The sequence below is a fragment of the Pelodiscus sinensis genome, chromosome 29, assembly GCF_049634645.1.
Source record: "Pelodiscus sinensis isolate JC-2024 chromosome 29, ASM4963464v1, whole genome shotgun sequence".
NCBI lineage: Eukaryota > Metazoa > Chordata > Testudines > Trionychidae > Pelodiscus > Pelodiscus sinensis.
Genome location: NC_134739.1, coordinates 6061308 through 6082120, shown reverse-complemented (window position 1 = coordinate 6082120; position 20813 = coordinate 6061308). Strand labels below are relative to the sequence as shown.

At 46.3% G+C, this 20813-nt stretch overlaps 1 protein-coding gene across 18 annotated transcripts in view; it reads right to left on the bottom strand.

The window, feature by feature from the left end:
- The window catches only part of TANC2 (tetratricopeptide repeat, ankyrin repeat and coiled-coil containing 2), a 711362-nt gene that overhangs the window by 95090 nt on the left and 595459 nt on the right, over positions 1–20813 (bottom strand). For all 18 annotated transcript variants that reach the window (XM_075911616.1, XM_006125755.4, XM_075911614.1 and 15 more), the window contains one exon: positions 6048–6279. In XM_075911616.1, the coding sequence (XP_075767731.1) occupies positions 6048–6279 (232 nt within the window). The remainder of the gene's footprint in view (positions 1–6047; positions 6280–20813) is intronic.

Below are 20813 nucleotides of genomic sequence, written 5' to 3'. Positions count from 1 at the left end.
AGATTATTTGCTGTTTTTAACACTTGATCGCCCATGTGAAATTGGTATCATGGCAGATAAAAATAAATGGCCCAAGATCAGTTCATTTCAGAGCAGGGCTGGGCAACAATTTTTTACTGGGGGCCACTTTTACTGGGGGCCACACTGGAAGGGGCAAGGCCTCAGGTGGAAGGGGGGGAAAGCAGGACACTTTTCTGCTTCCCTACTCACAGACCAGGACTGGTCTAGTGGTGGGGGAGCGCATGAAGTTCCCCATAGGTGCCCATGCCCCTGCTGGTGGGAGGAGACTTCGCATGCTCCCCCTTCCCCCAGGCCCTGACTGGCCTGGAGGCGGGGGAGTGCACGAAGTCTCCTCCCATTCTGCCAGGAGCACATGGCACTTCTAAGCATCATGCACTTCTTGCAGGGTGGGGGCAGAGTTAGGGTTGCCAGGTGTCTGGTTTTGAACCGGACAGTCCAGTATTTGAGCTTTCTGTTTGGGAAACAAATTGAGAAAGTAGAAATGTCCGGCATTTTCTATATGAGACTAGCCAATTAGCCCGATGGGATTTTCAGGTCTCTCCTCCACGTTGGTTTTCTCTCCTAAGCCTCCGGTCTCTCACTCCGTCCGTCTCTCTCTCTCTCTCTTTCTCTCTCTCTCCTCCTCCTACTACCTCCTCCTCTCTCTCTCTCTCTCAGCTCTCCTCCGCCTCCTGCCTCTCTCTCCGTCTCTCTCTTTCTCTTCTCCTCCCCCTCCTGCCTCTCACTCGGGGGACCGCGGAGTCCAAATGGTCACTTGCACCACCTGCTCCCATGCAGCGGCCTGGCTGAGCGGTGCAGAAGTCAGCTGAGCGCCACGGCGGGAGGTGAAGGGGGGCAGTGACGTTCACAGCCAGGGGGCGGGGCCTAGAGCCGCTGTCATGCCACACGTCACCGCCCGCCCCCCCCCTTCGCCTCCCATCGTGGCGCTCGGCTGACTTCTGCGCCGTTTAGCTGGGCTGCCACGGGGCAGCATGCAGCTGTTTGGGCTTCCCCGTGGCAACCTGGCTGAGTGGCGCAGAAGTTAGCTAAGCACCACGGCAGGAGGGGAAGGGGGGCGGGGCGGTGACGTACATGGGCAGGCCCTGCCCCCTGGCCATATACGTCACCACCCCTCTCCCCTTCCCCTCCCACTGTGGCCCTCGGCTGACTTTTGCGCCGCTCAGCCGGGCTGCTGTGGGGGGAGCAAGCAACTGTTTGGGACCCGCACTCCCCATGCAGCACAGGCCGCCCAGAGGGAACAGCCAGCATTTCAGGCAATGGCGCCACCCAGAGGGAACAGCCAGCATTTCGGCGTTACAGACTCTCAGACATTGGGCTACTATATATATGATGTAATGTAGATTGGGATGTAATGTCAAGTGTGTTCGGTATTTTTGTTGAAACCATCTGGCAACCCTAGGCAGAGTGGAGGAAACTTTGTGCACTTCTCTCCACCCACAGGCCCTGATTGGCCTGGGGACGGGGGAACTGCAGGGCCTCCATGGGCCAGATCAACCCACATGGCGGGCTTGATCTGGCCCATGGAGGCCCTTTTGTCCACCCCTATTTCAGAGGGAACTCCATATATGCTCTGTCATGGCAACTACCAGGGACTAGATTGCAGGGCATTCTTAATAAAGGGTCCTTGTGCAATAGAAGATTCAGGGCCTGGCCATGGCTGGCCCATGTCAGCTGACTCAGGCTCCTGGGGCATGAGCTGAAAGGCAGTACACAGTGAGCTCTCAGAACACAGGCTCCAATCTGAGCCCTAACACCGACACCACAATAATACAGCCCCACAGCCTGAGCCTGAGGCAGCTGACCCAGGTGATGAGACTTGATGCTGCAGGTTTTTTACTGCAATGTAGATGCACCCACATCTCAAATTTGTTTATTCTTGCTAGTCCACCAAAGCCTTGTCCAGCCACCTCACGGATGTGGTGCAAGCCACATTTTTCTGGGAGTAGTGTTGCCTAGTGAATGTGGCACTGGACTGGGAGTAAGGAGACCTAGTTCTATTCGCCTTGGTCTACACTAGGACCTTATTCCAAAATACCTCCCTCTCCCCCAGTTCCAATGTATAAGCAGTTTGTCCACACACTACAAGCCTGTTATTTCACAATAACGGGCTGCGGAATTTGAACTCTGCTCTTTTCACGCAGGGTAATGCTAATTTCAAAATAAGGTTAGTGTGGACATGCCGGTGCCACTAATTCGAACGTATTGGTCTCCAGGAGGCCTCCCTCAGTTCCCCAGCGTGCTTCCTGGAGCTCTAAGTCTGTGGTAGCGCGTCCACATTAACAGAGCCTGCCTCGGACTCATTTTGAGGCTTCCCCGTAGTGGGGATCTGCTAATTCGAATTTGTTACATCAGGAGTTCTTAAGTCGAATTTAGTAATTTTGAAATAGTCTCCTAGTGTAGACGTGGCCTTCCTGAGGAGTGCTACTGATTTGTATGCGCAATACCCTCATGGCCTCCACATGTACAATGTTAACCCTCCCTTTTATAGCACAATCCAATGTAGTGCTTTACAAGTTGGCAAATTAGCTTTTTTTCTAATCACGTAAGGAAATATTTCATTAAATTTAAAATAAATGGTTCAGTGGTGACAAAAGTTGCCCATATTGTGTTTCAGGGAATGAAGAAATAAATGTACCTTCAGAGTAGCTGCACATTAAATCTCATCATCCTATTATTCTCTCTTCATACATTTACTATTAATATCTGCCCAGAAGAGGTGTTTATTTTACATTACAATTGTTACGTATATTTTTTTCCCAAAACTTTTAAGCAGGATGACAGAGCACACTAGGAAATAGTCCTTACGACTCTCTCACCTTGGAGCAAATACAACGGAAGCCTGATTTTGACATCCACATCTCATGTTTCTCACACAGCTTATATGGAGAATTGTGAGAAGGAAATTGGGTCATTGTTCCTCTACAAGTTGTTTAGATTACTTGAAACTCAAATACATTTGAAAAATGTAAATCTCAGTTGGTCAGCAATATTCAACATTAATAACAATGAAATTACTTTTTCAAGTTCCAACAGCAACTTTGAAAGCATCTGTGCTATCTTTACAAATTCTTGTATATTACATATTTTTTTAAACCAATTTCCATGTGATGTTCATTTTGCTACAAATCGCTTGGTACATGTTAATTTGCCAACAGTCTTAATCAGCAACACTGAAAGATTATGGTCTTGATCCCTGAATCCAGCTGAGCTGTGCTCAGAGAAAGGCCCAAGAGTTAAAAACCAGCTTTACTTAAACTTTGATTTTATCTGATCTGGGAGACCAGATAGGGATCAGTTTATCTCCTGGAATAATTTAAAGTATCCCCAGAAATGTCACGGAGTGTGGGGAGCCACCATGCCCTGCACCCCCATCCACTGCCAGATGTGACTCTCAGGCAGCAGGTAGACCAGAAGGGTTATTGGTTCACAGGGATAGAGTGTAGTATAGTCTTGTTGATCACACAGGAACCAGAAGCAGTCAGTACAATCCAACCTAGGGAAAGGAGGTTGAGAACCAGGGCTCTGGGCCCCCTCCTGGCCTCCCAAGCCAGCTGAGACTAACACACACACAGCAACCAGCTGTGCCCTGCAGGCAGTCCCGCCTCCTCCTTTATCCAGCTTTGGGGGAGGACTGGGTGTCGTCACACGATTGTATCTCTCATGTAGGCTCAGGTTACAAGAGAGTCTGAGCCATTGTGTCCATGCTGGGCTGGGCAGGGCAGCCTCCCCTCAGTGAGGGTGTGTCTAAACTACACGGCTCCCTCGACAGAGCCATGTAGATGAGGCTGATCAGCAGAGGGAAATGAAGCCGCGATTTAAATAATTGAGGCTTCATTTAAATTTAAATGGCTGCCACGCTCTGCCGACCAGCTGATGATCAGCTGTTTGTTGGCAGATCGGGGCAGTCTGGACGCTCCCCCGTCGACACGAAAGCCCTTTGTCAACCTCCCCAGTAAACCTCATCCCACGAGGCATAAGGGGGAGGTTGACAAAGGGCTTTCATGTCAACGGGGGAGCGTCCAGACTGCCCCGATCTGCCGACAAACAGCTGATCATCAGCTGGTCGGCAGAGCACGGCACCATTTAAATTTAAATGAAGCCGCGATTATTTAAATCACGGCTTCATTTCCCTCTGTCGATCAGCCTCATCTACATGGCTCCATCGACGGAGCCGTGTAGTTTAGACACATCCTGAGAGTCACACCCAAAACTCCCACCCCCAGCTGGACACCAGTGCAACGCCCAGGGAACTGAGGCAGTACACACACACACACACAGTTACAACAGAGCAGCACAGGACAGTAGGAAATAGGAATCACATACAACATAACAAGCGAACAGAGCGAACACAATCCCCACTACGTCACAACTGCTCTATGTTATGTCAGCTGGAGTGGCCTCGAAGGCGCCATTATAACAGCTGTAGATTCCTTCTCTTCCTGACAGTCACATCTCCAACATGCCATTCATGCCAGGGGCGCTTGCCAAAGGTGGAGAGAATTCAGATTTTTCCCCAAGCCAGGGGAAATCAACAGCTGGACTGGTAAGCCAGCTTTATAGTCCTTTGTGTCCGTTGGTTAATAGGTACCACAGTCAGTACAAGAAACCTGCGAAATACGCCTGCAGTGCTGCTGCTATCACTTTGATCCATCTATTGCATTAGGGGTGAAACATACAATCCTGGTGAATGATTTCCGCAGCCAATAACACACAACTTAGTACAGGTCGAACCTCCCTTGTCCGGCACCCTCGGGACCTGAGAGCTCTCGAACCACAGAATTTGCTGGACAAGGGGAGGTCCAGGCTCCCGACCCGGGGGTAGGGTTCTGCTCCCAGCTGGGGCTGCACTTCACGCTGCTTGCCCCATTGTGTCCGGCCCATCCTTCCTACACACTGCACCAGCCCTAGATGGGGAAATCTCACTGCCTCCAGCCCCAGCTGGGGTGTGCCCTACATAGCGCCGGGCCAGGCTGCATGCCTAGGTGCTGACCTCACTGACTTCAACCTTGGCTGGGACTGCCCTCCTGGCGGCCAGCTCTGCTGCCTCCAGCCCTGACCGGGGCTGCACCCCCAACATTGCACCAGCCCCAACCGTGGCTGCGCTCCCCACCTTGCCCTCCCCCAGCAGTGCTCCCTACCTCGCCAACCCTGGCTGGGGCTGCGTTTCTGAACCTGGCCAGGTGGGGATCTCTGGTCCAGAAATATCCGTGGTTGCCGGACCAGATAGTCCCAGATTTTAAAGGTTCAAGCTGTATTTGTATAAACACAGTTCCGAGAGGGACAGAGTTCTGATCTCTAGCCACACTTGAAGAGAGTCTCCGACTATGATGGTCAAAGGTCTTGCAGTTAGTCACTTGATTAAGAAAAACTAATCACATCTTACTTGTATACGAAAGAAAGAGGGAGTGAGTACAACTGACACGGCATGCGAGAAAATGTAAACCTCTGGAAGGGTTTTTGCAGTATCTCCAGAGTCAGTAATTAGGATATGGTCTGTTACCCAGTTGCCCAAAGCAGCAGTAAGTTATCTACTGACTTGTCAGCATTTCTGTTTGGAGGCTGAGAATTCCCAAGAGCAGATTAAATAATGAATTTCGGAGGGGTAATTGAGTGGAGGAAGAAGCTAGTGACCTAACAAATGAATGCAAATACACTATTCCAAGCAGCACTGTGCAAGGCAAATGTTGTCAGGATTCATTTTCAGATCTTTTGGTCCAAATTTTGAATAAAACCAAACGTGTTGAGGATCAAGTGTTCTCTAACAATAGCATCCCCTCCATGGCCTGGGAAAACACAACTGAAGGACAGGGTTGGAAGAGGAGTTACCACCAAAACAAGAGTCTTTTGGGTATTCTCAGCCTCCTGAAGTACTACTTGCTCTTCTGCAGCTCTTGAATTGTCCTGGTGCAGTAGGGAGTCGCACATGGAATCCGTCCACTCTTTCACTTGGTGGCCCACGCCCAAAGAAAAGCTAAGTTAAAACTTCTTAGGCTGATCGGAGTTAAAAAACGTCTCATTCATGGTACCTTTATGAAGATTTTCCAAGGGTTCTAGGACTCCCCTCCGGAAGGAGGCCATGGGATCCTGGACACAAGATCTCAAGCTGAGCATACTCTGTAAATGTGGTTCCCGCAGTAGTTGTTCTCTGTAGGCGACAAACTGTGGCGAGCGGCAGAGCAACGCTGCCACATTGTGTACAAATTCGGGCACTAGACAGGTGTAGGCATTATCAGCCTGGCAGTAGTGATAAGCAACAACCTATCACAGGGAAAAGAACAAAAATATATCTACATCAGACAACAGTCAGACAGATGTTAAAGTAGCAGCATTTCTGTGAATGTCACTTACTCCCTCAGGCCAGGACTTCACAAGACCCTGTACTAAAAACCTCCGACATTGATCCAGACGAATCTGATATAAAAGCAGGTACTGATCTTTAAAAATTATTAGATCTGCCACTTGTGGAACAAGTGAATTAAAGTGCAGCCATTCACAAAAACAGGTAGTGACAACAACTAATTGATCTGGCTGACACACTGTTTGGTATACTGCATAAATAGACTTGTGCTTCACTTAAAAAAACAACAAGGAGTTCAGTGGCACTTTAAAGACTAACAAATTTATTAGGGAATTACAGGGTAAGCTTTCGTTTCAGGGCTCCATGTCAGCAATAAGCTGTGATTGTTTTTTGCTACCAGATTATTTGTTGTTTTTTTAATTTTATTTGGTGTTTTTAAAACATTATAAGCAGGGAAACATATGTACGGTCTGCAGCGTTACATTCAAAAGTGACATTCACCTCTGCAAAATTACAGATTGTTCTGAACAAAAGGGCTGCCAGATTGACTGTACCTTCCATATTCTTTTTCATAAAGGTCCTCCTGCAAAGAACTAACTAAAGAAATATCTCCCATTCCCCATGACGTCCCCAAGTTCCAGCTCTTTGGTCTCACTGCTGCCAATCTTCTCAAACAAACAGTAGTGCAACCAGATCCTCCTTCCCCTTTCCATTAATTCTCCATTCCTCCAGGGTCAGATTAAAAATTCCTTCCTCCTTGAACTGATTTAGTTGGGATTGATCCTGCCTTGGACAGGATGCTGGACTTAACCTCCTGAGGTCTATTCCAGCTCTATGATTCTAACTGCGTGACTCTGTATGGAATTGTGAGACACTTTATATTATTGTTAATACTAATATTAAAAAATTGGAATGAAGATACACCACGCAAGGTATCAATGAAAATGATTTACTAGGTATAGTAATCTTGTTTATGTTTGTATCACCTTTGGATTGTGAATATATCTGTACTTCCATACTTGTGCTGTGTTTCGGGAGACATCCTGAGATATACTGCCATCAGCACTGTTTGATGGCCTATCAAGGAACATCAGCTGAACTATGGACCCACTGAAAGGAGCCGGGAATACATTTTATGAGTCAGCAAGGCATGTAGGAGTAGGCTGGTGGACAGAGAACTCTCAGGCTTTTCCATATCATGTGCTGTGGAGCTTGTGTTTGGGACACAGGTAGTACAAACCATGTGGCAAAAGGAACACAAAAGGCAGCTGCATCATCTCCATTTTGTCTTCAATCCTGCTTCTTACCTTTGAAGCAACTTTTCTACAAATGAACAAAGGATTGAACAACCAACCCATCCTCGCTTAAGATGTGTTGCAGAGGGACTTCCAAGTCAGCAAACTCACCAATACTGCTAGGAACCTGAAATATGGACTTTATAGTCTCTGTATGCTTTAGCATTTAACAACTCTCTTCTTGTTCTTTTCCTTTCTAACAAACCTTTGGTTTTACATGTCAAAGGACTGGCTGACAGAGTGGCATTTTGGGTGAGATCTAGACTGATTCTGACCTGGTAATATGACTGTCTCTTTGGGGTCAAAAAAATATTTTGTATAGTGAGAAGAATTCTTGAACAATTTCTCACTTTTCTGGGCCTTTGTGCTAACTGGGAGGCTGAAAAAGGGAATGTAATAAAGGGGGCTGGGTGTTTTCTTTTTCTAGCTTCTTGGTAACCAGTGTGGGGGATCAGGAGCACAGTATGTGAGCCTAACTTCAGCAATAACCATCTGGTTAGGGAGGATTTGCTCTCTTTTTTCAGCCTGTCCTGATCTTTGCATATTCAGGGAGGGCTCCACTAGGCAACTATGCAAACTGCTTCATTTCTGTAGAGGGCAACTCTGGTCCCTCCACCCTCTCTCTTTCTCTACCACATCTGGCCACTGGAAGGTAAGTCTCCTCTTCCTTCCATTTCCAGTCATCTTGGTCAGCCTTTCCATAGCACACTTCTCCATACACTCTACTTATTTTAAAAATTCATTAACAACGTCCCTTTCCTGTAGTTCTTCATTTTAAATCTATTTATTTTATTCTACAGTGGATTTGGGGGCCCATTTTGTATAAAAGTCATGATATAGTGAGGTGAAGTCGTACTGAAATTCAGAATACAAGGCGCAGTTTTGATCATGGGGGTTAGGAGGGAGAAGCAGATGGAAATTTGAAAAGCTGATTTCTTCCCTATTCATCATGTAATGACCTTGACCCCAGTCATGGCCTATGCTGCTCCACTAGTGCAAAGTGTTCTTAATCCCAAAGGAGCTAGTCCCTTGGGATCTACAGGCTGATCCTTGGGGCCACATGAGCCTCTACTCAATATTGCTCATGGCTGCTTGTTGAGGGTTGGTATGATTTGGGCTTTAATGCCTCTGAACTGCCATATTGAGCCCTTGGTTGGCAACAGCCAGCTGGACAACTGAGATGTCTCAGTTCTGAGATGCTGTCAGGTGGGAACATTCATTTTCACCTGTACCAAGGAGATATGACTTTGTAAGGCATCATTTTTCTGATCCAAACTGTGCTTTAAGCCTTGGCATCAGGAAGTGAAAAGGGGGCTTTAACCACTACTATGGTGCATCTATACTGCACCAACTCAAAACAAGATATGCAGCTTGAAATACATAAATTGTGTATCTTATTTCAATTTTATTTCAAAATACAGCCGGTCCCCGAGTTAGGGATGCGCAATCCGTGCTTACGAACAGCGCGGCCACATTTTAAAAGCATGTATTCCAACTTACGAACAAATCAAGTTAACAACAGGTGTTTGGATCTTAACCCGTTTGTAAGTCAGGGACGCTAACGTAATTTGGCGCTAACCCGTTATTCTGAAACATCAATTACTCCTCATGGAATGAGGTTTACAGGGACATCGGAAAAGTAAGCCAGTTATCTTTCAAAATAACGGGCTTGCTGTGAAGATGTGGGATACTCTGGTATCCTGAAACAGCGTTGCAGTATGGATGTAGCCCAAGAGATTTTTCACTTTACTTCCGTTCTTGTTTTTGGTGAATGTCACATCAATGCTGAAGGAAGCACTGAGAGTTCTCTGCAGAAGTTCAGTTTAGCCAGATTCAAATGCTTTCTTTCCAGCACCTTCTACACATTATGCTAAATCTCTAAATATAGATTACACAGAAGAGAAGAAAAGAATAAGCAAGCAATGCAAGTGAGTTTGGAATAAAAGATTCCATTAAAATGTATTTATATTATTTTCTTGAGGATGGAGCAAGTAATTACTATGTGAACTTTTTAAAATCAAAGTCAAGTCATTTCGTGTAAAATATGAAGGAGTCAAGACATTACACTCTTTACATTAAAGAGCAAATATCAATGGCTTTTCTTTGTAAAGACAGTTTCAAAGTAATTTAAACTTGTTTCATACATATTTTACTTCAGATGATTCCTCATGCTGGTGCAAGGGATCATGAAACCAATCAGCCATGACATACCATCTGTACAGTTCTGTGTACAGTAGAATTAGGGCTCTTAAGCAATTTGCAAGTTTCTATTTTGAAATTTGGAAAAAAACAGAAAATATTTCCGAGTGACTCGGTTCAAAATTTTGTGGATCCTGAAAGAGAGAGACCTCTCTCTCTCGCTCCTTCTCTGTAGCTCAGAAGTATGAACTCAGAGCTCTTCCTTCTACCTCTCATAGGGTATGTCTAGACTCAAGTTGTGGTGGGAGAGGTCCAGGTTGGATATTAGGAAAAACTATTTCACTAGGAGGGTTGGGAAGCACTGAAATGGGTTACCTAGGGAAGTGGTGGCGTCTCCATCCCTAGAGGTGTTTAAGTCTCGGCTTGACAAAGCCCTGGCCGGGTTGATTTAGTTGGGATTGGTCCTGCCTAGAGCAGGGGGCTGGACTTGTTGATCTTCTGAGGTCTCTTCCAGCTCTATGGTTCTATGATTCTACATGCCTCTACTGACAGAGGTGTATAAAATAGGCTACCCGACATAGTTAATGAAGCAGGGATTTAAATATCCCCGGTTTCATTAAAATAAAAATGGCCGCCGTGCTGTGCCGGCTCAGCTGATCGTCAGCACAGTGCATGAGTTAAGATGCGGATTGGTCGACAGAGGAAGCCTTTGTCAACCACTCCTGTAAGCCTCGTTTCACGAGGCATAAGGGAGCAGTCGACAGAGGCTTCCCCTGTCGACTGATCCTCGTCTTGACTCGCATGCTGTGTTGATGATCCGCTGAGCTGGCACAGTGCGGCGGCCATTTTTATTTTAATGAAGCCGGGGATATTTAAATCCCTGCTTCACTGACTATGTCGGGTAGTCTAATTTACATGCCTCTGTCGGCAGAGGCATGTAGTCTAGACATACCCATAGTGCTCAAAGTAGCTAAAACAAAGTGCTAAAACTCCTCATAGTGCACAGGTTGAATCTCTGTGGTCCGGGACTCTTTGGGCCAGCGACATCTGTGGACCAGAGAGCCCCAGGCACAGAGGTTGCCAGTGGCTGCCAGCCCTCATGGCCAGTGGCCTGGGAGCATGGAGCTCAGCCAGTGTGCTGGTGAATTGGAGCAGGGAGTCCCGCCGGCCGGGGTGCAGCATCCCAGTGGCCAGAGTGAGGCCGGTGGCTGGAGAGAAGCCCCACTGGCTGGGGGTAGGGAGCCCTGCTGTCTGGAATGAGGCCAGCAGCTGTAAAGAAGCCCCACCAGCGGGGGTGTGGAGCCCTTCTGCGTGGTGGTGCAGAGCCTTGTTCGCTGGAGAGAAGTCTTGCCAGCTGGGCTCGAAGCCCTGCCATCCGGCAGCTGGCAGCTCTGCTGGCCAGAGTGAGGCTGGTAGCCAGAGAGAAGCCTCACCAGCCAGGGACAGGGATCCCCGCCTGGGGACAGCAGAGCCCCGCAGGTGGGTTGGGGGATACGCACTGGCCGGGCCTGCAGCCAGTAGGGGAACCCCGGGATAGGGTGAAGCCTGACCTCCCCTAGTCCAGCAAACTCTCTTGTTCAGGACCAGTCAGATACCAATGATGCCGGACCAGGGAGGTTCAACCTGGACTTGTAATTTAGTTTGTGCACCCCTTGAAAAGAGATTTTAGTAAGGATCATTTCATCAAATCAACCTGGCTCTTCAACTTGGCTGTATAACAAAGAAACATGGAGATCACAATTTTTGTAGCTTTTTTTTTTAACACATTACAAGGCTGAAAAAAATACCTGATCTGTAGAAGCTAGAAAACTGACTCCAGTAGCCAAATGCCAATAGGAAAGGTGCTACCATTTCTGAAGTGGGGTAAAGGAGTGACTCATTTCTCAGTTAGTGACAGATGCTTTGTGCATCGTCTTTCTGGCTACCAAGAGTGCATGGTTTGGGCCTCCAATTAACATATTGCCATTGAATCTTACCCAGACTAATCACATTGCTCTAGGCTTGTAAGTGTCACAAAAATGAAGGTCTTCTGCTCTATTTTCCTATTCTGGCCTCTCAAACATCTTTGCTTTCCTCCCTAATCCTCTGCAATTGCTCTATTACGGATGTATGCAACTAGTCGAATAGTCAACTACGTAGTCGAGTAACTACTTGACTAGTTGCTCCTTCCCCATGCTGTATCAGAGGCACCATGGGGGGGGGGGAGGCAGGAGCCGGTGCTGGGGGGAAGCCGGCTCCCCCCTGCACTCGTGGAAACGGGGTGAGCAGGGAAGATGGAGGTGCAGCAGAGAAACAGCGTGAGCAGGGACCGAAGCACTCACCGCTAACACGGGGTCCTGACTGCTGCGCTTCTCCCATTGATATGTACAAGAGATGCCGGCGGCTCTTGTACATTTCAAAGGGAGAGGTGCCACGGAATAGCGAGCGCCCCCTTATCGACAGATCGAGTAGTCAATGGAAATTCCATCAATTACTTGATTAGCTGATTAATAGAAATTTAACATGCCTACTCTCTATTGCGGCCCAACCTTTGTCAGTGTCTTTTTTAAGTCAACCTCAAACAAACACCACCACTCATCCTTTCAACATGCCATTCTTTTCCCTCTTCAATCATCCTTTTCCGGGTGTTTAGGTTTCAGCAGGAACATTCAATCCTGATCACTCAAGAGGAGACACAGATCTGTATTTCCCCCTGCAAAGAATGGGGTTTCCGAGCTCTGTATATATGTATATTACATGCACTACACCGCCAGGGTCAAGCCACTGATCTGATCAGACCTATACAGCATAGTGTAATAATTAAGTTTTACTTCACTTGAATTGGGTTTTGCATCTGATTAAATATGGTGGAGGGATTACAAAAGATTAGAAGAAGAAAGGAAGATTTCCTGGGATAGGTGGAATTTAAGGAAGCATTTGACAAAGGAAAGAGGATGGTTAGTAGACAAAAACAGGAAGATGATTCCAAACATATCAGGCAACAAGAGTAAAGGAACGAAGCTGAGAGAGGAAAGAGATGAATGCAACAATAAGGAGAAACAGGTTAGGAAGGTGCATATAGAGCAGGAAAGATGAGACCAGTAATGTACATAAGGGAAGATTATGAAGCACCTCGGAGGTGACAAGAAGTGAAAAAGGAGGCTGGGAAGTTAGGAGCAGTAGTAGATAATGGTCACCAAGAGTAAAAGAAGAAAGAAGAGCTGGACCGAACAAACCTCCAAAGAGGAGTATGAAGAGAAGAAAGGAAGAGTTAGGGGATGTCGCATTTAAAAGCCATGTTTATGTAATAGGATGGGTAAATTTTAAGCAGTTCCTGGGCACTTTGTGTGAGATGTAACATCTTCTACTCAGGACAGAATTCTTTTGACATTGTGCCAATAGGCACGAATTTGTCTGTTTAATTTTGTAAAGAGCCTTAATTAACATGAGGAGGCTGTTCTGTCTTAGGTCTTCTTATACAGCAAAAAGATGTCAATATGGTGGGCCTGTCACCTCTGACACTCTCAGACAAATGTTCAAATCCCTACAGGGCGTCCCTGCTTTTAGTACAAGGCTACAAACCTGGGTTTTAATCGCATCTTAGTATCTAACAGGATTTCTCTCTTTTTCAATCATATAAAATGGCTTGGAAGTAAACACAGGGTAATCCATTTATCTGCCAAAAGACCATTGGCCAAGTAATATTTTAGTGTTAATAATGGAAATCAGCATCACTGCATTTTAGTATTTCCTGACTGTGCATGTCTGTGAGGAAGCTGTTTACAGGGAAGGCTCTTTCATTACCTCTGCACAGCTGAGAATGCTCGGACATGCCTGCTGAAACACATCATTTACATGTGTTACGAGGCCTCAGGTCTCAGCAGCAGCAGATTTTCTTTCCATCCCTGCATCGGATGGCAATATTCCCATTCTCTTCAGGTGCCCCAGCAATCATAAACAGCTCTTATCTGTGGAGACGGACCCTTCAAGTCAACACTAATGCTGTGGCCAAGTGTATTAACACTATGGGGAAAGAAGGAACTGAAACCCAGTTCTATGTAGTGCCCCTTGGGCTGGTGCGAAGGGCTAGCCGGCTTAGTGATGTGTACAGAAGATGGGTTCGCCTATGAAAGGGAAACATGATTGGTTTCATTTTCCTGGTCCACTTTCTAAAGCTATGGTAACCTCTCTATAGAGCAAGGGCTTTCAACCGTTTTTGTTTTTTCATTTTCGAATGGTGGTGTGGCCCCCTTTGAAAATTTAACCTGTGGTCTGCAGATCCCTGCCACAGACTGAAAACAGACTGAACTACAAACACTGTAGCTCAGCACGTCATTTGATGCACTGGAGAAAGGACATTAAACTATGCTAATGACCCCACTTCTGGGTTTTGATGTCACGTACATCTGATTTATCAGAAAAACGGAATGCCTTTTCTGGGCTGTGAAATGTTATTTTCATAGTCACCCTTCACTAGCCCCTGTGGACTTCATGTGGCAAACAGGGTTGCCAACCCACAGAAATTTCATTTATGGACAAAATGGGAAACATTTATGGACAGACAAATTTTTTTACAGACATAATTTTTATGCTATATTAAGATGACATAAATGGCCAAAAGTGAAAAAAATCACAAGAACAATATGCTATTTCATTTAGTTAGTCATGGTCCTGGATCACATGATTCACATTATGTCACCTCAACCATTGAGCTAAATAAACAATTAAAACATCCGATTTCCGCTGCTCTGCAGTAAAATGGCTGAAGCAGCACAGAAGAAATTTAATTGCTATAGAATAATTGCTGTTTTTTGAAATTTTATTGCACTTTTACGAAATTTACGGACACCTACATTTTTTTACGGACTTCACGGACATGCTCAATTTTGGCTAATTTTTTATGGACTGTCTGTAAATTTACTGACGGTTGGCAACCCTGGTGGCAAACGACTGACAGAGGCCATGCACGTCCTATTCAGACTTTTGCAAAGCATTTGCTAGGAAAGCTGCATTGCCACTTCTCACTGAATTTTGGAAAATTGCTAAATATTAGTGTGATGGCTTGGTTATTGGGTGATTGTTGGTACAGGCCCCTTTTTGCCCAGCGGGTGTTAGAAGAAAAAAATACATACACAAAGCAAGGGAGGGTGGTAGTGGGGGGGGGGGGGGGAGAATCTGCTGCACCAGCTTCTCCCTGGGGCCCGGCAGCCTGGGGCAGCAGGGGCTGCATGGTCTGCCTGCTCTCTGCTCCTTAGAAGTGGCCTCAGGCAGTGGCTGGCTGGCATGCTGGTGTGGTGGAAGCCATGCTGCCGGCCAGAGACTGCTCCCTGGGGCTGGAGTGCTTGCTGCCTCCTTGCAGTCACTCATGAGTATAACTGTCCCTGCTATCACAGGAGACCCTCTCTCTTTCTGTCTGCTGATAAACTCCAGGCACATCCCATTGTCCTGGTGCAACCAAACCCTGACTTTGCTTTAAGTTACGATAATAGGAAACTGCCTACCAAATTTGGTGGTCCTAGCTCTTACCATTTAAGAGTTCTTGAACGGATGGAGTCACAAATGGATGGACACACAGACAGACGCACAGACTTTCTTAAATATATAGCAGATAAAACACAATCCCACATAATTTTCTAGGGATGGGGGAGTGTTCCTCCCCAAGTGTCAGAAAGCAGAACTGCTGGGTGTGTTCAGGTCCATGGAAGGTGGGAAGGAGACTGAGGAGGAAGCAGACAGGAGGGATGAGAAAAGAATTGGGAAGGTGGGGGACACATGGAGGACAAGAGGCTATGGAGAAGCACAAAGGGGACAGAACTGGCCCAGGATCAGAAAAGAGCAAGAGACTGAGAGGCGTATAGGACGAAGAGGGATGGGATGGAGTGGCAGCTCCATTGTCCTCCAGGAGCTTGGCGCAAAAGTAAATGGAATCCCTCAACCGGTAGCCAATGGTGAAGCTCCCATTTTTGTTTGTACAAAGTTGAATTTTGAGCCTGAAACAGTCATGGGAGTGGGCGGCATCCACCCAAAGGCTCAAAATCAGAAGGCTGATGAAGGAAAATATGTCTTTTTAAAAGGTCATGATGTTTCTAAGCTTGTCTCATGATTCTGAGCAGTCTGTTCCATGCTTTTGGAATGCCTATACAGAATCTTCTGTCTCTTTCTCTGCTAGCCTCATCTGTCTTTTCTTCCCACCTCCCAACATTTCACATCGCAGGAGGGTGGGGGAAGGAAGCAGCGAACAGGCAGCACTCTGAACTTCATTACCGAGACAGGCCTTGGGGTCTGACAAACCTCTCGAGAGAAAGGTCCCCTGCAGTTCACTGCTCTGAAGCCACCACTGGCTGTCAATGCCAGGCTGGTGAGGTGAAGGGGGAAAGAAGTAAGAAATGTTCTGATTTCCATGGAGGGGAGACATTTAATGCTACATTTAAAGAAAAGTAGGAAATTAATTCACAGAAATCTTTGTTGGGAGCTAAGGTTGCAACACACCTAACAAGCTTCTCTAAACTGCCACAGCAAGGTAATAGAAGTGGAGCAGTTTAACCTAGGAATGTTAGATATCGGGTAACGAAATAGTCATGTAACTGCAAGAATTCTTATCGGTTAAACGACTATTTGATAGTCCCCAGGGGCGGGACTGGCAGCCAGTGTATTCCAGCCCCAATCCTGGGGAGCCCCCTGCCACCCGCGCTGCTGCCTCTGTATCAGAGGGTATGTCTACACTACCCTGCTAGTTCGAACTAGCGGGGTAATGTATGCATACCGCACTTGCTAATGAAGCCCGGGATTTGAATTTCCCGGGTTTCATTAGCATAAGTGGGGAGCCGCCATTTTTAAATCCCCGCTGCTTCGAACCCCGTGCAGCGCGGCTACACGGGGCTCGAACTAGGTAGTTCGGACTAGGTTCCTATTCCGAACTACCGTTACTCCTCGTGAAGCGAGGTGTACCGGTAGTTCGGAATAGGCACCCTAGTCCGAACTACCTAGTTCGAGCCCCGTGTAGCCGTCCTGCACGGGGTTCGAAGCAGCGGGGATTTAAAAATGGCGGCTCCCCGCTTATGCTAATGAAGCCCGGGAAATTCAAATCCCGGGCTTCATTAGCAAGTGCGGTATACATACATTACCCTCCTAGTTCGAACTAGGAGGGTAGTGTAGACATACCCAGAGGCAGCAGCGTGACATGGCAGGAGGGAGCTGGTCCCCTCATAGACCAGCTGCCTGTCACCCTGCACTGCTGTCTCTGACACAGAGGCAGTAGCGTGGGGTGGCAGCAACCCCTATCTGTGGAGGTCTGAGCTCCTTGCAGAGAGAGGCTGCTGTGGCGGGGGAGGAGGCAGGGAGATGCTGCCACAAAGGGAAGGGGAGGCTGCCATGGACAGGGGCTGCTACTGGGGTCCAGCCTCTGTCTGTGGCAGGTCCAGGCTCGCTGTGGACAGAGGCTGCTTCGCGGCAGAAGCCTCTCCCCCTCCCCACTGCTGCCTCTGATATTGGCAGCAATGCAGGAGGGGGGCAGGTAGCATCACGGAGCTTGTGCTGGAGGAACTGGCTTTAAGCCAGCTCCCCACGGCACCAGCTCTTGCTCTCCCCCTTGCTGCCTCTGATACAGAGGCAGTGCTGGGGGGAGGGGGATGTGTGGAGTCAGCAAGATTAACTTGCCTAGGCTTATCGGTTAATGGTATATTGGACTATATGCTGGCATCCCTAGTTTAACCCTCTATGTCACCATCCAAAGGAAGACAAAACCACAAACCACACACCCCAATCTTCCCTATTGTGGAAGAGATGTCAGCCTTCTAGCACTCTGTTTTCTAAAATATCTTTCCAAACATACCAAACACTGATAACTAATGGTGTGTAGGGGGCCACCGAATGCAATACTCCTAGAGAGGGTGTAACATGGATACCCCATGGCATTACATTTTCAGAATTGTTGTCCATGAACATTCCAGAGAGGTGATCTCACTGTTTCCTCTTGCAAAGACTTAGGTGAATTCAGTGAGCCTGTTTCAGAGAGGTTTTTAGAGCCAAACAAATACCTTTTGTAGTTTGCTATTTCTAATACTCTTTACACGTGGCTTTAGATCTTTGTTTCTCCTTAATTATTTCAGGGAATCACTGTAACCCTCAAAAGGAGCAACCTCTCCCTCCATGGTACTGTAGTCATTCCTATGCCAAAGTCTCAATTTTATGATCAAAGCATGGGATTGATGAATCAAAGACGTCAGTGGCAGTCTTGCCAGAACTCAAGGGGAAACAAGTTTATGCCCATTGCTTCTGATCATTTTTGTTTTTGATAACAGCATTGTAATCGGTGGAGTTAATTTCAAGTAACTTCTGTGTAAGTGCTGAGGGGAAAGAAGCCCTCAGAAGGCAATAACTCATTTTCTTCTGCAGTTTTCCATGGGAGATATTAGATCTGCTTGCTAGTTGTCTAAATTGGCTTATTTCTAAGGATTTTTCTTCTCCCTGATGACTGCTGAACTATAAATCATGAAAGACTTCAAGCCGTTCCCTCAGAGTACGGTAAAAAGCTGCTCCCTAATAGTATGGCAAAGCAATAAACTACAGGCTTACACAGACCTCTCACTGACAGCTTTTATTATTAATTTAACACTGAATGTGCTAAGCATTGGCACAAAGCCAAAGATAAAGGCAGCTGCTGCCCCAAAAAGTTCACAGTCTGAAAACAGCCATAGAGAAGACAGTGCACAGTGGCCTAGAGGAGGGAATCACAGACCTATTGCTTCTATTATTATAAACTCACAGTCTGTGAGCTCCAGGGGAGAAGTCGATTTGGAGAAGGGATTTGGAGGAGGTGAAGCTGTTGGCATATTTCAACTTCTGATATTTGTAGCCTACATCCACAATGACTTCAACCTTTACTCTTTACTCATGGACTTCCATAATGGGCAGGGGATTTTTCTTGATTGTTCTGTACACTGAAAACACCCTTCACACCCACCACCAGCAAAGAGACTAGGACTGGGGCTATTTAATCTCTCATCTCTTCTGTATATCTTTAAAAATTACTCAGTATAATGATACATACATAGTATATCACCAGAATTGTTTCATAAAAGATTTTCAAAGTTTTCCATGAAGCATGAGCTGGCTGCTGCCAAGATATAAAGGTTAACTAATCAATCTAAGCACTGGTCACTTCAGAGAGGACACAGGATGCTAGGGAATCCAGTGGTAGTTTTGGAATTAATCCATGTTTACAATAGTCAAGATAAGATTTATTGTCAGATTGCAAACTGATTGGGTGTTAAAAGTCCTTCCAAATGGGGCTATGGCCAATGTACTGCAGGTCAGAGTTTTGGGCATAAAACCATGACTTGTTTCCCTTTTCTCCCTAATTGATCAGAAATGAAAAAAGTCACAGTCTTTGGATGTGAAAGGGGATGTCCCACACTGGTTGAAACAAAGCCACACCCTTTAGCTTTGGCTTTTTTTAAAGTTATGTTCTTTTTAAGGAAAGGAGCAGATTGGAGCTAAAAATATCCACATTTGTCAGATACACATCCAGCAGGGCTATAAAAAAAGGGATAGAGAATAAGACAGAGAATATCTTATTGCCTCTATATAAAACCATGGTACGCCCACATCTTGAATACTGAGTACAGATGTGGTTGTCTCAAATCAAAAAAGATATATGGGCATTGGAAAAGATTCAGAAAAGGGCAACAAACATGATGAGGGGTTTGGAACAGGTCCCATATGAAGAGAAACTAAAAAGACTTGGACTTTTCAGCTTAGAAAAGAGGAGACTAAGGGGGAATATGATAGTGGTCTAAAATCATGGACTGGTGTGGAAAAAGTGAATAAGGAAACGTTATTTACTTGTTCCCACAATATAAGAACTAGGGATCACCAAATGAAATTAATAAGCAGCAGGTTTAAAACAAACAAAAGGAATTTTTTCTTCACTCCACGCACAGTGAATCTGTGGAACTCCTTGCCAGAGGATGTTGTGAACACTAGAACTTTAACAGGTCAAAAAAGACCTAGATAGTTTCATGGAGGTTAGGTCTATCAATGGCTATTAGCCAGGATGGGTAGGACTAGAGTCCATAACCTCTGTTTGTTTGGAAATGGATGACAGGAGAGGGATCATGTGATGATTACCTGTTGTGTTCCCTCTCTCTGGAGCATCTGGTATTGGCCACTGTCGGCAGACAGGACACTGGGCTAAATAAACCTTTGGTCTGACCCAGTATGGCCATTCTTCTGTTCTTATTTGGGAACTCAGTCTTTTGATAAATGTGATATTTTAGGGAGAGATAGCACTCACTTACTAGCCATTTTGACGGAGTACGATATGTAAAATGTACAAGGAATGTACTGGCTAACGTGTACTGAACAATGCAGAGCTGGCAGTTGCATTCCTTTCCTAGGGTATGTCTACACTACCACCCTAGTTTGAACTAGGGTGGTTAATGCAGGCATTCGAAGTTGCAAATGAAGCCCGGGATTTAAATATCCCGGGCTTCATTTGCATCTTGCCGGGCGCCGCCATTTTTAAAGCCCCGGTAGTTCGGTCTCAGTGCCCGCGGCTACATGCGGCACAGAGTAGGTAGTTCGGATTAGGCTCTCTAATCCGAACTACTGGTACATCTCGTTCCTAATCTGTTCCTCGCTCCTAATTAGAGAGCCTAATCCGAACTACCTACTCCGTGCCACGTGTAGCCGTGGGCACGGAGTCCGAACTACCGGGGCTTTAAAAATGGCGGTGCCCGGTAAGATGCAAATGAAGCCTGGGATATTTAAATTCCGGGCTTCATTTGCAACTTCGAATGCCTACATTAACCACTCTAGTTCGAACTAGGGTGGTAGTGTAGACATACCCCAAGAGCCATACGTGGAAGAAGAGAACACTTGTTAAAAGTTCTAATATTTATTTATTTAGAAACTCATCACATACTCTTTGCCGTGCCATCTGGGTGCTACATAAAACAAATCTCAGGCAAAAGTATACCTGATACAAAAGCCAAGCAAAAGAAGTGTTGGCACTCATTTAGCACTAATTCTTTGCTGGACATTTTCCTCCCAAGCACTGGAGCAGGAAATAGGAAAGCCCA